The 14801-nt window shown below is 35.3% G+C and overlaps 1 protein-coding gene across 1 annotated transcript in view; it reads left to right on the forward strand.

Annotated features, from left to right (window-relative positions):
* Positions 1–14801, forward strand: part of Prpf40a (pre-mRNA processing factor 40 homolog A) — a 47258-nt gene that overhangs the window by 25445 nt on the left and 7012 nt on the right. The window contains 12 exon segments of the mRNA XM_051166759.1: positions 2115–2223; positions 2684–2748; positions 3082–3193; positions 3195–3247; positions 3677–3785; positions 4431–4581; positions 5485–5618; positions 11966–12080; positions 12259–12350; positions 12441–12557; positions 12809–12946; positions 14064–14159. Coding sequence (XP_051022716.1) covers positions 2115–2223; positions 2684–2748; positions 3082–3193; positions 3195–3247; positions 3677–3785; positions 4431–4581; positions 5485–5618; positions 11966–12080; positions 12259–12350; positions 12441–12557; positions 12809–12946; positions 14064–14159 — 1291 coding nt within the window.

Here is a 14801-nt window from a genome sequence, read left to right on the forward strand (position 1 = left end):
AGGCCAGCCTGGGCTCCGAAGTGAGTCAAAGATAGCCAAGGCTACACAGAGACACCCTGTCTCAAAAAACCAAAATAAAAAGGGAGGGGGGGGAACTTGATATTTTATAGTTAATAAGTTTTAAAAATGTGAATTGAGAGGTGTCATTCTATCATACTGTTGAAAGTAATCTTATCAAAGGTGTAATCTTACCTTGGGTAGCACTGAGTGTAGGATAAGGCACAAATTTAAAGGAGTACATCTATCAGTGTAATATATGAAATGAAAATCAAGGCAAAAAGGAAAAAAAATCAGCAGTTTATGAACTTTCAGTATTTTAAATAAAGGCTTGGTATCATTCCCTGATCTGTTAATTTTTTGGAAGGGATTTGTTTGTTTTTCCTTCTTTGTTTTATGTGTTAGCACAGCACTACCAAGAAGCACTGTAGATTATTGTTGAACGTACAGCTAAATTTTAGAAGGTGAGAAACTGCCAAATAGAGTAGAATTAAACTTGTTTTCATTCTTTTTTTTGGATATTGGTGGTGTTTGGTTTTTAGCTTATTGTAAATAAATTGAAAATATTAACAACTTTGTTGAAAAATGCCTCAGATAAGAGAAGGCACTTTATAGAGGAATCAAAAAGGGGAAGTCACTTATAACTGCAAAACTTAATAACTAACTTTTTTCTACCATATGATCTAAGATACACAAAAAGATAAATGAATGACTAATCTGACCAAACACTGTTACCCAGTTAATGCTTGGTCATGCTGCGTCCATCTTTACTCCTTACTATAAATGTTTCTTCTCTTCTTGAATGTTAATTTCATAAACAGCTGTATAATGTTGTAATACTGAGATATCTAAAAAGAAATGAGAAGGCATATTTGGAGACAGGAGTAAAGATGACATTTTCTCTTGTTCTTCTCACATTAGCTATGCATATATTTAAGTATGTGTGTCTGTGTGTATCTGTGTGTGTATAACCGTTTTGTGTTGGTGTGTACTTGTGCACATATATACACACGCGTATATATACATCAGAGACATATTCTGCATCTACAAAGGTCCTTCATGTCAAGTGATGACATTTATGACATAAGCTTGTGAGATATCATCCTTCTGCATTTTATGCTTGAACATTTTGAATACTAAAATACTGAGATGCTCAAAATACTTCATGTCACTTGGTATGATGATAAGTACATGTGATTTGTGCATATCCTCATATAATTCTGTTTTAGTACATAATGCAGTATATGTTACATAGTCAAATTACTTCATGAATGAGAAATACCTGTTCATCACAGATATGTTTTATATTGTTTTTATTCTGTTGCGTTCAGAAGGCCAAGAGTAATTTATTTTTCATAATTTTAATGAGGTTTCTTTCTTAGCAGCATTCCAGTATTCAGAAGCCATAATTTTTTTAATAAGTCAAATTAAGTTCTATGTAAGGACACTTAAAAAAGATGTACTTATATGTATTACATTCTCATGTCAGTATCTATTGCAGTGTCCTTTCCATCATTTTTATGTTGAGCTAAATTTTTTTTAATGTGGGAACCCAAACAAATACTTGGTAATTCTTTATTATATTCTTTCTATAGTCAGTATTGAGCAGTCTTTTTCACAGCATCCAAAAAATATGTTATTTGGTGTCTTCTGGGTTGTAGAGTGACTTGGTGCTTGTGCCATAGTATATTATTATCTAAAAACAACATGTGGATAAATTAACATTGCTGTAGTCTGTTACTCCTATGTTTAGGACATTAACTAAGCTGGATTTTGCTAATAGATCACTTAGATTGTTATCTATGTTCTTTTTAGTTTTTATGTACACATACAAAAATGTTAGGGATTAAATGTGAAACATCCAAGTAAATATAATAAACCATTTTTTAACATGTAGATTAATGATACAAGTGTACTTAGTACACTTCTGTGTTAAACTTTGGCCTTTATATAAGGTCTAGTACCTGACATGCAGAATTTCTGTAACTTTATGTCCTTGTCTTCAGACATTTGTATTTTTAGGGGTCTGCATCAAACAGCTAAATGATACGGAGATTTTCTCAGCAGAAAATAGTTACTGAAATTATGAATAGTATGTTAAATTTCTCTCTCTCTAGTTTTACTCCTAAAAAAGAAGAGGAAGAGAGCCAACCAGCAAAAAAAACATATACTTGGAATACAAAGGAGGAGGCAAAGCAAGCATTTAAGGAATTATTGAAAGAAAAGGTATTATAGATTTTTAAGTAACATGTAATAATTTCCTAATAAATGTTTATTTGGGTGCCTTTATTTAAAATACTAATTCACTTGAACTGTTGTAACTGAAAGCAAATTAAATTTATTGTGTTTTAATTGAAGAATGCTTTTGTAAAACTCGAGGTATTGACTTCATGAGCATATTTTTGCCTTGATATGTAAGATCTTTTTTTAAAGCTTAAATCATTGCCTACCTTTTACTTGATGTTCTAATGCAAAACAAATACTGTTTTAATTTCATTGTGAATTTCCTTTTTAAATCAATAAGTATATATCATAAAATTGCTTCATTAGAAACAATTTTAGACTTTAAAAAATTCTGCAAAGGGAGGTACTTGATGGTTACACTGAGTGTTATATTTGCTTTTCTGTGATTCCATTCTTTCTATTCTTGTGTGAGATTTTAATTTTTCCTTTAAATTATTTTCAGCGGGTACCCTCCAATGCTTCATGGGAGCAAGCTATGAAAATGATCATTAATGATCCTCGGTACAGGTAACCAGAAATTTATAATTTTGCCTTTTACATTAATCTCAGCATTTAAAACAATATAGCTTTATAAACAGCTTTTTCTAGCTGTATAGTTAGCATAAGTAGAAGTATTTTATGTATACTATAGCCAAAAATCCAAAAGGCTTTTCCTGCAATTTGAGCATCTTGTGACAAATGAAAGTAGAGTAATTTTAAGACTAGAAATTGCTGTTTAGAATCATTTTATATCTTCAATAAATTACAGTTTTATTAATATATGCATCAAATATTTTTCCAAAGCACTAACATTCAGTTGTCTAGCCATTATGTTTATTCTTGTATTATTTATTTATTTAGTGCATTAGCAAAGCTGAGTGAGAAAAAGCAGGCCTTTAATGCCTATAAAGTCCAGACAGAGAAAGAAGAAAAAGAGGAAGCAAGATCAAAATACAAAGAAGCTAAGGAATCCTTTTCAGCGTTTTCTTGAAAATCACGAGAAAATGACTTCGACAACCAGATACAAGTAAGGTTTTTAATGATACAGACATGTTTCCCCTGTTGTTTCTGTCAGTACTTCCTGCTAACTCATCCAGAACAGGTGGTAATGAAAACAGCTGGGTAAATGAGGATGTTGCAGTTTTATAATATACCCAAAAAAAAGAAAAAAACCCCATTAAGTTTAGTTTTACCTGTAGGCTCACTTTAACTGTTAATTAGGGAATAAACATACCACATTAACTGTTATCTGTTTTAAAGTTTGAAGAAGATGCCTTAATGCGAATTATTTTAAGAGAGAATAGAAGCTTTTGCTCTTCTGTTAATATTTTATTGGCTGTCATGAAGTTTTCCTGAGCAATGTATTTGTGAACTTAACAGTGGAGAAGGTGTTCATTGGTTGTCTAAAAGTGTACTTCTGCATTAAGCGAGTAACATTTGATCTCATAATCACCAGAAAAGCTGAGCAAATGTTTGGGGAGATGGAAGTATGGAATGCAATATCAGAGCGTGATCGCCTTGAAATCTATGAAGATGTTTTGTTCTTCCTTTCAAAGAAAGAAAAGGTACTTTTTACATTACCAGTATTTCAACATTATGAATAATTTTTATTCTATTTGAAATGAGTAAAAGTTATAACACAGTTTCTTTGTTTAATTTGTATAGTGTATGTTGGTCTTCATATTTATTCCTTGGAAGTTATGTTAAAAGATAAAATGATTAACTCGTGATCTTTTTTCCCTCTTCATCAGACATAGTAATTACTGTTTTAAATCATAGTGGGTACTGATTTATCTAAATATTTATCACTGTTAAATTGTTTTGCTCTGCTCTAAAAGGCTATGTAGATGATAGTGCAGGTATTCCTAAAAATTTAAACATAGTTGAATGTCATTGAAGACTTTGGTATTTACATGCTGTGACTGTACACAGTAACCCTCATTGTAAATTGCGTCTGTACTGCATCCTGGTAAATTTATGGATTGAGATACAAAAACAAATACAATTTTTGGGTTCTGACTTCAAAGAGAAAAAAACTGAAGGTAAGGTCTACACACATCTACCACAAGCAACACGTAACAAAATAAAAGATGTCGATGCTAAAGGCATAAACATAACATTTGAAATTTATCAGAATGTTAAGGAATTAAGTGAGTGTAATTCAGATACCTTGTTTGAATGTAAAAAGGTCTATTCAATGTTTGTTGTAGGAACAAGCAAAGCAGTTACGAAAGAGAAATTGGGAAGCCTTAAAAAACATACTTGACAACATGGCTAACGTCACATACTCCACTACTTGGTCTGAAGCCCAACAGTATCTGATGGACAACCCAACGTTTGCAGAGGATGAAGAGTTACAGAGTAAGAATAATAGCTACATACGAAAAACAGTGACCCTCTAGTCACATAGAGTTACTGTCAAATTTTGTGTGAAATCAGAAGAATTATTCTGGCTTTTTATTCGGTTGCTAATTCACAATGATTTGTCCTTTCGAATGGATTCCTTCTAATTGAATTTTAAGTTTAGATTTAGGAAAAAATATACATCAGGAGAGCTCTAAGTTACCCTTAACAGATGATTCTTGATGTATGTAGTAAGGCAGCTGTTAGTAGATCACTTGTGTCTCCTGAACACAGCAAGGCAGCTGCCCTTCTGTATCACAGTGACTGAGACACCATGCAGGGTACTTATGCAAGCCACATCCCACTGTGTAGATGGGAGATGACCACGAAATCCCACTCTTAGCTATAGACCTATTAGCAACAGATGAGTGTAGCTTCTAATAAATAGACCATATTCCAGTGGAAGAACTTATGTCCAAGAATATTTGGGCACAACAGATTGGTCTTGATGGGTTTAAAATGAGCGCGATTCGGAACTGAGAACAGCCAAGTTATGTGGATGAGTAGGGGATAGATCTGTGAAGAGTTGGGGAGAGTGGTGAATATGATCAAAGTGCAACAGAACTCTCAAACTAAAAAAATTAAAGTACTAAAACCTTTTGGTGAGTTAAGTATGACATGCCTCTGACAGCCAGCTCATATTGCCATGTGCATGTGCTTTTCCATTTATTCCCTGTAATACTTGAAGTCTTTCTCAAAACTCTTGTCATAACTTGTGTCATTACAAAATTGTGTTTGAATTCAACACATTATTTTTGAACACTGAATTTGAAATTTGTATGCTTAATGCAAATAATTAAACCACTTTCTTTGTTAATATTTTAAATTTATTTTTACTATTTTTAATTGAAAAATACTTAGACATGGATAAAGAAGATGCATTAATATGCTTTGAGGAACACATCCGGGCTTTAGAAAAGGAAGAAGAAGAAGAAAAACAGAAGACTTTGTTGAGAGAAAGGAGGCGGCAGCGTAAAAACAGGGAATCTTTTCAGGTATTAGAAAAATGCTTTTTCTGTCTTGGTTCTGTAGTATAGACAGTGAATTTCAGCAAGGATCAAAACAGCTTGAAATACTTATTTCAAGTTCATGGCTTAGCCTTTGTTACTGGACATTTGAGGCAAGAGATTATAGCAAGCAGCAGCAAACACTATTTACCTTAAAGCATAAACTTTTAGCTAAGAAAAATAGCATGAAGACTAAGTGGAAACAGAGTGAGTGATGCGTGCTTTGTAGCAGTTGGTGTATGGTTCCTTAAAGAGTATGCTGTGGTACAGTTTAGGCACGGAACATAATGAAGCATGGTGCTTCTGTAGTCAGGAGCTCGTTTTTCACGTCCAGTGGTATTCTTTCTATTACAAAGAAATGAATTTTTGTCCTGTAAATTTTTATGGGCTTTGTTTGAGATAGGATCCTAGGTGACCCAGACTGTCCTGTCCGCAGGCTTGCCATGTAGCCCAAACCACTTTTGCACTCCAAAGGCAGGAATTTCAGATGAGTGCCACAATCCTTGGTTAAGGTATTTTACTTACATAACCTGTGTTTTTGAAGCTGTGTCTTATAAGGAGATACATATATAGATATAGATATTATGTTAAGTATATTCAGATAAATAAGAAAATGGGCTTGGGGAGATGAAGTAACTTGCCCAGATCCACCAACTACTAATGATGCCATCTTGGTCATAAGTAGTCTTTAGTCTTTTATTTTAACTCTCTATTAGGATGGCAACATTGTTGTGGTGACTTGAATAAGCTTGTTGCTTGATAATAGTAGTCTGTTTGATCTGTTGGTTCCTTTAGGACAGTAGTTCTTAAAAGTTCATTTGTGTTAGATTCATGTAATAGACTTTTTAAAAAGCATTCCTGCTAGTGGCTACTAACTCTAGTACTATCACAGCCATTAGCAAGGATTTACCCTTGTCTGTGAAGCTTGCTGTTCTAGTAAGACTGTATGACTACTAAGATTATAGTTAAGCCCCAGCCCAGGAATTTGATCCAGTAGATGTAGGGTAAGTGTTAGTGTGTAGTAATGCTGATGGGGCCCTAGGAGCACAGTGACTGCTCAGACTGCCTCTGACCGCCCACTTAGGTGAATATAGCATCCCTTTGATCACATTTAACCTGGAAATGATTTGAGGAACAGTCTTTTTTTTTTTTAACAGTCTTTTTAAAGCTGTGGATGTATAAATTCTACTCATCTGAGAATTCAATCTAATTTTCACAGCTAGCTATAAAATAGGCTATACCTAGTTTTAGATAATCAGCTATGTGACAAGAAGGAAGGGCTTTTGGGGAGAAATATTATATTTTTGCAACTTTTAAGCTTTAATGCCTATCAGCAGGTTTAAAGTTTACAATGGTTTAAATTTAAAATAGACATTAAAAATAACTGTTAATAAAAATCTGAGCCATAGAAAGTAAGATAATATGTACCAAATGCTAGAACTAACAGTAGGCCAAGAGATTGTAATTAAAGGCCGTATGGGTCTTGAGTTAAGTGTAAAATACAGCTTTAAATCAGATTGGTATGCATATAGTAGTGTTTGTTTAATGTTAAAATAGCTGGTTATTAAATCACTATATCGGTATTCCTTAAGATATGCAGCTCAGTAAATTTTTACTCCTATTCACCATTCAAAGTTTTGTTTAGAATTGTAATAAACAGGATTAAGAGAAACTGTTATTTCCAAAACTGATCGTGAGTAGAAACAAACTATTCAATAATGTGGTTTAGTGGTTATAGTTTTTTTGTTTGGTTTGGTTTGTCATTTAACACTTATATATTAAATATGATACATATTTGCTAGGAATCTGGTGAACTGTCCTTTTAAAGTCTTTAATTCCAATATATAACTTTATTTGAGCAAAGGCTTTAAATGGAACAAAGGAAAAAATGTGTTGCAGAGGTCAAAGTGCTGTAAGATGAAGTAGTAGTCCTCTGAGAATGAGCCCCAGCTGCACAGAAACACCATTTCCTGGAAAGTGACCAAAATGCAAATTTTTCAACCCTAAAGCAGACTTAACTAAATAGAATTCTGGGGTGGAGCCTGATTGTTTTGACAAATCCTAAGGTATAAGAAAAAATCCAAGCAAATAACAAATACTCAAAAATTTTATGGTATGTAGACTTAGGATACTGTTAAGTATGTTACTTAAGATATTTAATAATCATTGGCATAATAGGGAAAGGCTTGACAAATACTTGAAAGTTACAGTTAGACTTTTCAGATACTGGTAAGGAAAACCTCAGGAATTTTGTTTTGTTTTGTTTTTCCTTTTTTTTTTTCTATTCTAATCTTTTTAAAATTTAAATAATTCATTCAGATTATATCCCAGTTGCTATCCCCTCACTTGTATTTTCCTGTTTCCCCCCTCCCTCCCTCTTTCACCCTATTCCCCTCTCCTAGACCTATGACAGAAGGGGACCTCCTCCCCCACCATATGATCACAGCCTATCAGATCTCATCCAGATAGCCTTCTTCCCCTTCCTCGTGAGTTCCCCCAGGCCTCCTCACCAAGGAGAAGTGGTAAAATAGGGGGCACCAGAGTTCATGTCAGAGTCAGTCCCTGCTCTCCACACAACTGTGGAGAATGTGCTGTTCGTTAGTTATATCTGAATATGGGGTCTAGGCTTACTGCAAGCCTTGTCCTTGGTTGGTACAGTAGTTTGTGTAGGCCCCCTGGATCCAGATCAACCAGCCTTGATGGTCTTCTTGTAGGGTTCCACGACCCTCTGGATCCTTCTATCTCCCCATTCTCCCATACCTCTCTCACTTGGAGTCCCAATAGCAAGTCCTAGCACCTGTCCCAATCCCCTGCTGAGTGAAGACTTTCAGAGGACATCCAATTATAAATGAGTGTATACCATGTGTATCTTTCTGGGTCTGCGTTAATTCACTCAGGATGATCATTTCTAATTCCATCAATTTGCCTGCAGATTTCAAGATTTCCTTGTTTTTAATAGCTGAGTAGTATTCCATAGTGTTAATGTACCACAGTTTCTTTATCCATTCTTCAGCCGAGGGATGGACGTCTAGGTTGTTTCCTGATTCTGGCTATTATGAACATAATTGAGCAAATCTTGTTGTGTGGTATATTCCAAGGAGTGGAATAACTGGGTCTTAAGGTAGCCCTAGCCACAGTTTTCTGAGGAAAACATCAGATTGATTTTCAAAATGGTTTTCCAACTTTGCACTCCCACCAGCAATGGAGACATGTTCCTCTTTCTCCACATCCTCGCCAGCATGTGCTGTTCTGTTTTTTATCTTAGCTATTCTTATGCATGTAATGGAATCTCAGAGTCATTTTGATTTGCATTTCTCTGATGACTAATGACGTTGAACATTTAAGTGTTTGTCAACCATTCGATATTCCTCTGTTGAGAATTCTCTGTTTAGCTCTGAACGTTATTTCTTAATTGGGTTATTTGGTTTGGTGGCATTTAATTTCTTGAGTTCTTTATATATTTTGGATATTAGACCTTTGTCAGATGTAGGGTGGGTGAAGATCTTTTCCCAGTCTGTAGGTTATCGCTTTGTTCTGTTTACAGTGTCTCCTGCCTTATAGAAGCTTCTTAGCCTCATGAGGTCCCATTTATTCATTGTTGACCTTAAGGCTTGGGCTGTTGTAGTTCTGTTCAGGAAGTTGTCTCCTGTGCCAGTGTGTTCCAGGCTCTTCCCCACTTTTTCTTCTAACAGATTTAGTGTCTATGGTTTTATGTTTAGGCCTTTAATCCACTTGGACTTGAGTTTTGTGCATGGTGATAAATATGGATCTAATTGCATTTTTCTATGTGTCGACATCCAGTTAGACCAGCACCATTTGTTGTACAGATCTGGCTTCTTTGTCAAAAATCAAGTGCCCATAGGTGTGTGGGGTTTATTGCTGGATCTTCGGTTCAGTTCCATTGATCAACCAGCCTGTTGTTGTGTCAGTACCATGCAGTTTTAATTACTGTTGCTCTGTAGTAAGTACAGCTTGAGATCAGGGATGGAGATTCCTCTGGAGGATCTTTTATTGTACAAGATTGTTTTAGCTATTCTGGGTTTTGTTGTTGTTGGTTTTTGCTTTGTTTTTTCCATATGAAGTTGAGAATTGAATTTTCAAGGTCTATAAAAATTGTGTAGGTATTTTTGTAGGGATTGCATTGAATCTGTACATTGCTTTTGGTAAGATGGCCATTTTTACTATGTTAATTCTCCCAATCCATGAACATGGGAGATCTTTCCATCTTCTGATAATTTGGGGGGAGGGGTCACTTATGTACACTATCATATCATCCACGAATAGGGATAATTTGACTTCCTCTTTTCTGATGTGGTTCCTGTGGATCTCCTTTTGTTGTCCTACTGCTCCAGCTAGAACTTCAAGTACAGTATTGAAGAGCTATGGAGAAGTGGACAGCCTTGTCTAGTCCCTGATTTTAGTGGAATTTCCTTGAGTTTCTTTTTTAAAGCTTTCAGGCTAGGTGTGATAACACATGCCTTTAGTCCCTGCACTCTGGAGACAGAAGCAAGTGGAACTGGATGTTCATGGCCAGCCTGGTCTGCTTTCAAGATCCTGGACAGCCAAGGCTCCATGATGAAAATCCTATTTCAAAAGGAAAAAGGGTTTTATAGATAAGAGAGAAATAGTCGAAGAAATGAAAAATTGAAAGATGGGCAATATCTGTCATAAAATATGAAAGTTTATGATTCAAGTATATAGATATGTATATGAAAGTGTGTGCATATGAATAACAACATTGAAAAACAATATGTGAGGGGAAAGAAAGGATCAGATAAAAGATACTTCGGAGTTGGATCTGAGGTAGAGATGTTCAACCAAGGAAAATTCTGTTGGTGATGACTAGTCAAAGGAAAGGCAACATTGGTGTTTAGTGAATACCAGCTTTAAAGAAATTAGCAAACCTCTGGGCAGTTTTTCAGTTTAGAGATCCACTATTGAAATGGGACCAGACTCAAAGTTCAGGGACTCCAGCGAGATATCAACAAAAGGTGACAGAATGGAGTAAAATCCTATAGCAAATCCATGAAAGTATTTTTAAAGCATTTTAAGACTGAAAATGTGGAGTGAGAGAAGCATAGTGACCTCCTAAGTAGCAGGAATTAAGTTAGGACCTGATTTTTGTTTAAGAATACAAACAAGGGGAGTTTTAAGAATTTCAGAATGATTAAGGTGTACAGTGCTGGCTTTTGTTAAAAGAGGATGTGGTAGTAGGATGTGTGTGCCCATGTTGCTCTGCAACAGTGCTTCCCAGTAGTAGTATATGCCCTGTACATTGCAGTTGGAGCTCAGCCAATTTCAAGTTTAGTAATCTAGTTAAACCAATATCTAAACGGCATTGTCTTTACAAATAGTAATAGATATTTTTAAAAACTGAGGGTGCTTTGTTTTATGTTTAATAGAATATCATACTTTTTTATTTTTTGAGAAATTGTTTCTTTGTATAGCCTTGGCTTTCCTGGAACTCATTGTGTAAACCAGACTGGCCTTAATAGATCCTCCTGTCTCTGTTTTCTAAGTGCTGGCACTAAAGGCGTACCACCACCAGAGGATTAGAACATCCTACTTTATACTAGCTGCAATCTATTTGTTCAGAAATTGCCTTTTATTGGTGGTTTTTAAAATTTTTGGTGTAATATTTTCATATGTATGCATGTTTTGCCCAATTTTCCCAAATGATTTGAGGAAAGTAATATAACTATAGTTGATTTATTTTAAGATTTAATGTAAGTCTATTTCCTGCATATATGTATGCACTGTGCATTGCCTTAGGTCCAGATTTCCCTGGAACTGAAGAAAGAGATAACTGTGAGTCACCTTATGGGTGTTGGGAGCAGAATCTGGGTCCCACCTGTCCCTAACCACAGAGCCATCTATACAGTTCTGTTTTTTATTTTTAACTTAATCTAAATAGAAATATCTGAAGAGTCCTATTTAAAAAACAAAAACAGCATTTTATAGGACAATACATGTTCATCATTTGAGAATAGATAATTCCAGTCATTTTAGTGATCTTTGATTTATAATTACATATATACACAGTATTATGGGTTTTTTTCTAAACTCAAAATTGTTTTCTTTCTTAAAAGACAGGCAACTGAAGACTAGAAGAATAGTGTAGTGTTTGAAAGACCTCTTTCTTTGGATTATTTGTTTACATTATTTATTTGTGGTCTAAAAACATTTTTGCTCCCAGCAAATAGCAATATTCTTTTCACCTAAAAATACTGGATAATACCGTTAAAAAAGTGTTTTAGATTTTGCTAACAGTTTTTAACATATGTTTCTGTTATATTTCTAGTGACTTCAAATGTAATTTTTTTTCTTTCCTGCAGATATTTTTAGATGAGTTGCATGAGCATGGACAACTACATTCTATGTCCTCTTGGATGGAACTGTATCCAACTATTAGTTCTGACATTAGATTCACTAATATGCTTGGTCAGCCTGGTGAGATTCTTTTCTTTCCAAACCTAAGATAGTAATTGGAATGGATGTGCAGTTGTCGGGGTGCACAGGTGTTTTGGGGGTGACATGTGTGCTTTATTTTATGTTTGTTTTACAAACAAAAAGTAATTGCAGCTCTTGGTTAGAGCTAGCTTTTTGACTTCTTTAGTTTTTTCATTAGGATCAACTGCACTTGATCTTTTCAAGTTTTATGTTGAAGATCTTAAAGCACGTTATCATGATGAAAAAAAGATAATAAAAGACATTCTGAAGGTAAATAAAATACTTGTTCTTACCTATTTGAAAACATTGATTCATTTCTTGGAGTTACATGTTATTTATAACAAGATTCCTGGCTTGTAGGATAAAGGATTTGTAGTTGAAGTAAACACAACTTTTGAAGATTTTGTGGCAATAATCAGTTCAACCAAAAGATCAACTACTTTGGATGCTGGAAATATCAAGTTGGCTTTCAATAGCGTAAGTTCAATTATTGCAGATAGCTATCCTTATTCATCTTGAAATTACTTAAAGTTGTGGGCTGGTGGGATAAAATACTGTGAATAGGATTTATAAGGTAAAGTAAAATAAAATTTGTTAAGATGATGTACTATCTTACATTTCATTGTTAGAGGTCATTTAAAACATTCATAAATGGTGCGGTAATAGTTTTAAGAACAATGACTCATTTGCAATACTATCATAATTTATTAGATACGATTTTTTGATAGTTACTAGAAAAGGCAGAAGCCCGTGAGCGTGAGAGAGAAAAAGAGGAAGCTCGGAAAATGAAACGAAAAGAGTCTGCATTTAAGAGTATGCTGAAACAAGCTGCTCCCCCAATAGAACTGGATGCTGTCTGGGAAGATGTATGTATACTTGTAAATTATCCATAGTGAATAATACTAGTTTGTTTCCTAAGGACACAGATAAGCTAAAAGTATTCATAAAACATATACGTCAAAAGTTAGCTATGACTTGAATTTAGGCATAGTTTCTTTAAAGTGGTTTGAATACGCTACTACCAGGGGACAGGGTTTCTCTCTCTCTCTCCCCTTACTAGGGGACCCACATGAAGCCTGAGGTACCCATCAGCTACATCTTTGTAGGGGACCTAGATCACATCCACGCAAGGTCCTTGGTTGGTGCCTCAGTCTCAGTAGGCCCTTCTGGGCCCTGGTTAGTTGGCTCTGCTGGTCTTTTTGTGAAGTTCTTGTCACTTCCAGGTCCTTTTCTTACCACTCCATACTTTTCCACAAAGCTCCCTATGTATCACTCAGTGTTTGGCTGTGAATCTCAGCATCTCTTTCGAGGTGCTGCTGCTGGGTGGAGCCTCTCAGAGGACAACTCTGATAGGCTCCTTTCTACAAGCATAGCATTGTTAGTAGTGTCAGGGATTGTTTCTCTCTTGTGGGGTGGGTCTTGGGTTGGACCAGGCATTGGTTGGACCTTCCTTCAATCTCTGCTCTCTATGTGTATCCCTGCATATTGCGGGTAGGGTGAATTTTGGGTCACAGTATTTGTGGATGGGTTGGTGTTCCCCTTCCCTCTACTGAGAGATTTGCTGGTTAGAGGGTTTCCCTTTGCAGCACTAGTTGTCTTGGAACTCTGTACATCAGAGATCTACTTGACTCTGCCTCTAGGTGTGTACTGCCACACACTGTCAAAACTTTTGTTTTTTGTTTGTTTGTTTGTTTTGTTTTGTTTTTGAGAGGGTTTCTCTCTGTGTAGCCTTGGCTGTCCTGGACTCACTTTGTAGACCAGGCTGGCCTTGAACTTAAAAAAGAGATCTGCCTGCCTCGCTTCCCAAGTGCTGGGATTACAGGCGTGCGCCACCACCGCCTGGCTCCCTGCCAGAACTTTGGAAGGTAGAAAAAATATGTACTTTAAGATTTATCAGAGTTTTTACCTATAGGTCAGATTTCTTTTAGTCATGATATAATTGTCTAGGCAGTTATATATTCATTCCATATCATTGCTTTCCAGATCCGGGAAAGATTTGTAAAAGAACCAGCATTTGAGGACATAACTCTAGAATCTGAAAGAAAAAGAATATTTAAAGATTTCATGCATGTACTTGAGGTAATTCTTAGTTTGTTAATGACATAAAAGGTAAAACTTTGAATTAAAAATAGTCAAGTATATTTCTTAATACTCTGCTTCTTTTTTTTACTATTCAGATCAAAGAATGTTTTTCTGTAGAACTGTTTGAAGTGAAAAGCTGGTTTGCATGGACTGTTAAAGCTATTGCCTGAGATTTGCTGTTTATTTCATAGTTGTAGAAATTCAGCTGTTTGTCAGCTTCACAAATCAGTTAGTAATTAAGTCTTGGAATATCCTGAAGCTTTCTTGGAAAACAAATTTTTTTCAAAGTGTTTGTTTGGGGCTGGATAAATGGCTCAGTGGTTAAGAGTGCTGCCTGCTCTTCCAAAGGTCCTGAGTTCAATTCCCAGCAACCACATGGTGGTTTACAACCAACTGTAATGTAATCTGATGCCCTCTTCTGGCCTACAGGTGTACAAGTAGACAGACCACTGTATATATAATAGTAAATAAATAAGTATTTTTTTAAAAAGTGTTTGTTTCAGACATTATACTACATTAGGTAGGCCAAAAATCTAGGGAGTCTGAAAAACAATGGGAAAAATAGTAGGTTTTGTTTAAAATATCAGTGGGGTAAGTATCAAGTGACTATTGTATGGTAGGATTTTTGTTTGTTTTGTT

This window comes from Acomys russatus, chromosome 24 (genome assembly GCF_903995435.1).
Source record: "Acomys russatus chromosome 24, mAcoRus1.1, whole genome shotgun sequence".
Classification (NCBI taxonomy): Eukaryota; Metazoa; Chordata; class Mammalia; order Rodentia; family Muridae; genus Acomys; species Acomys russatus.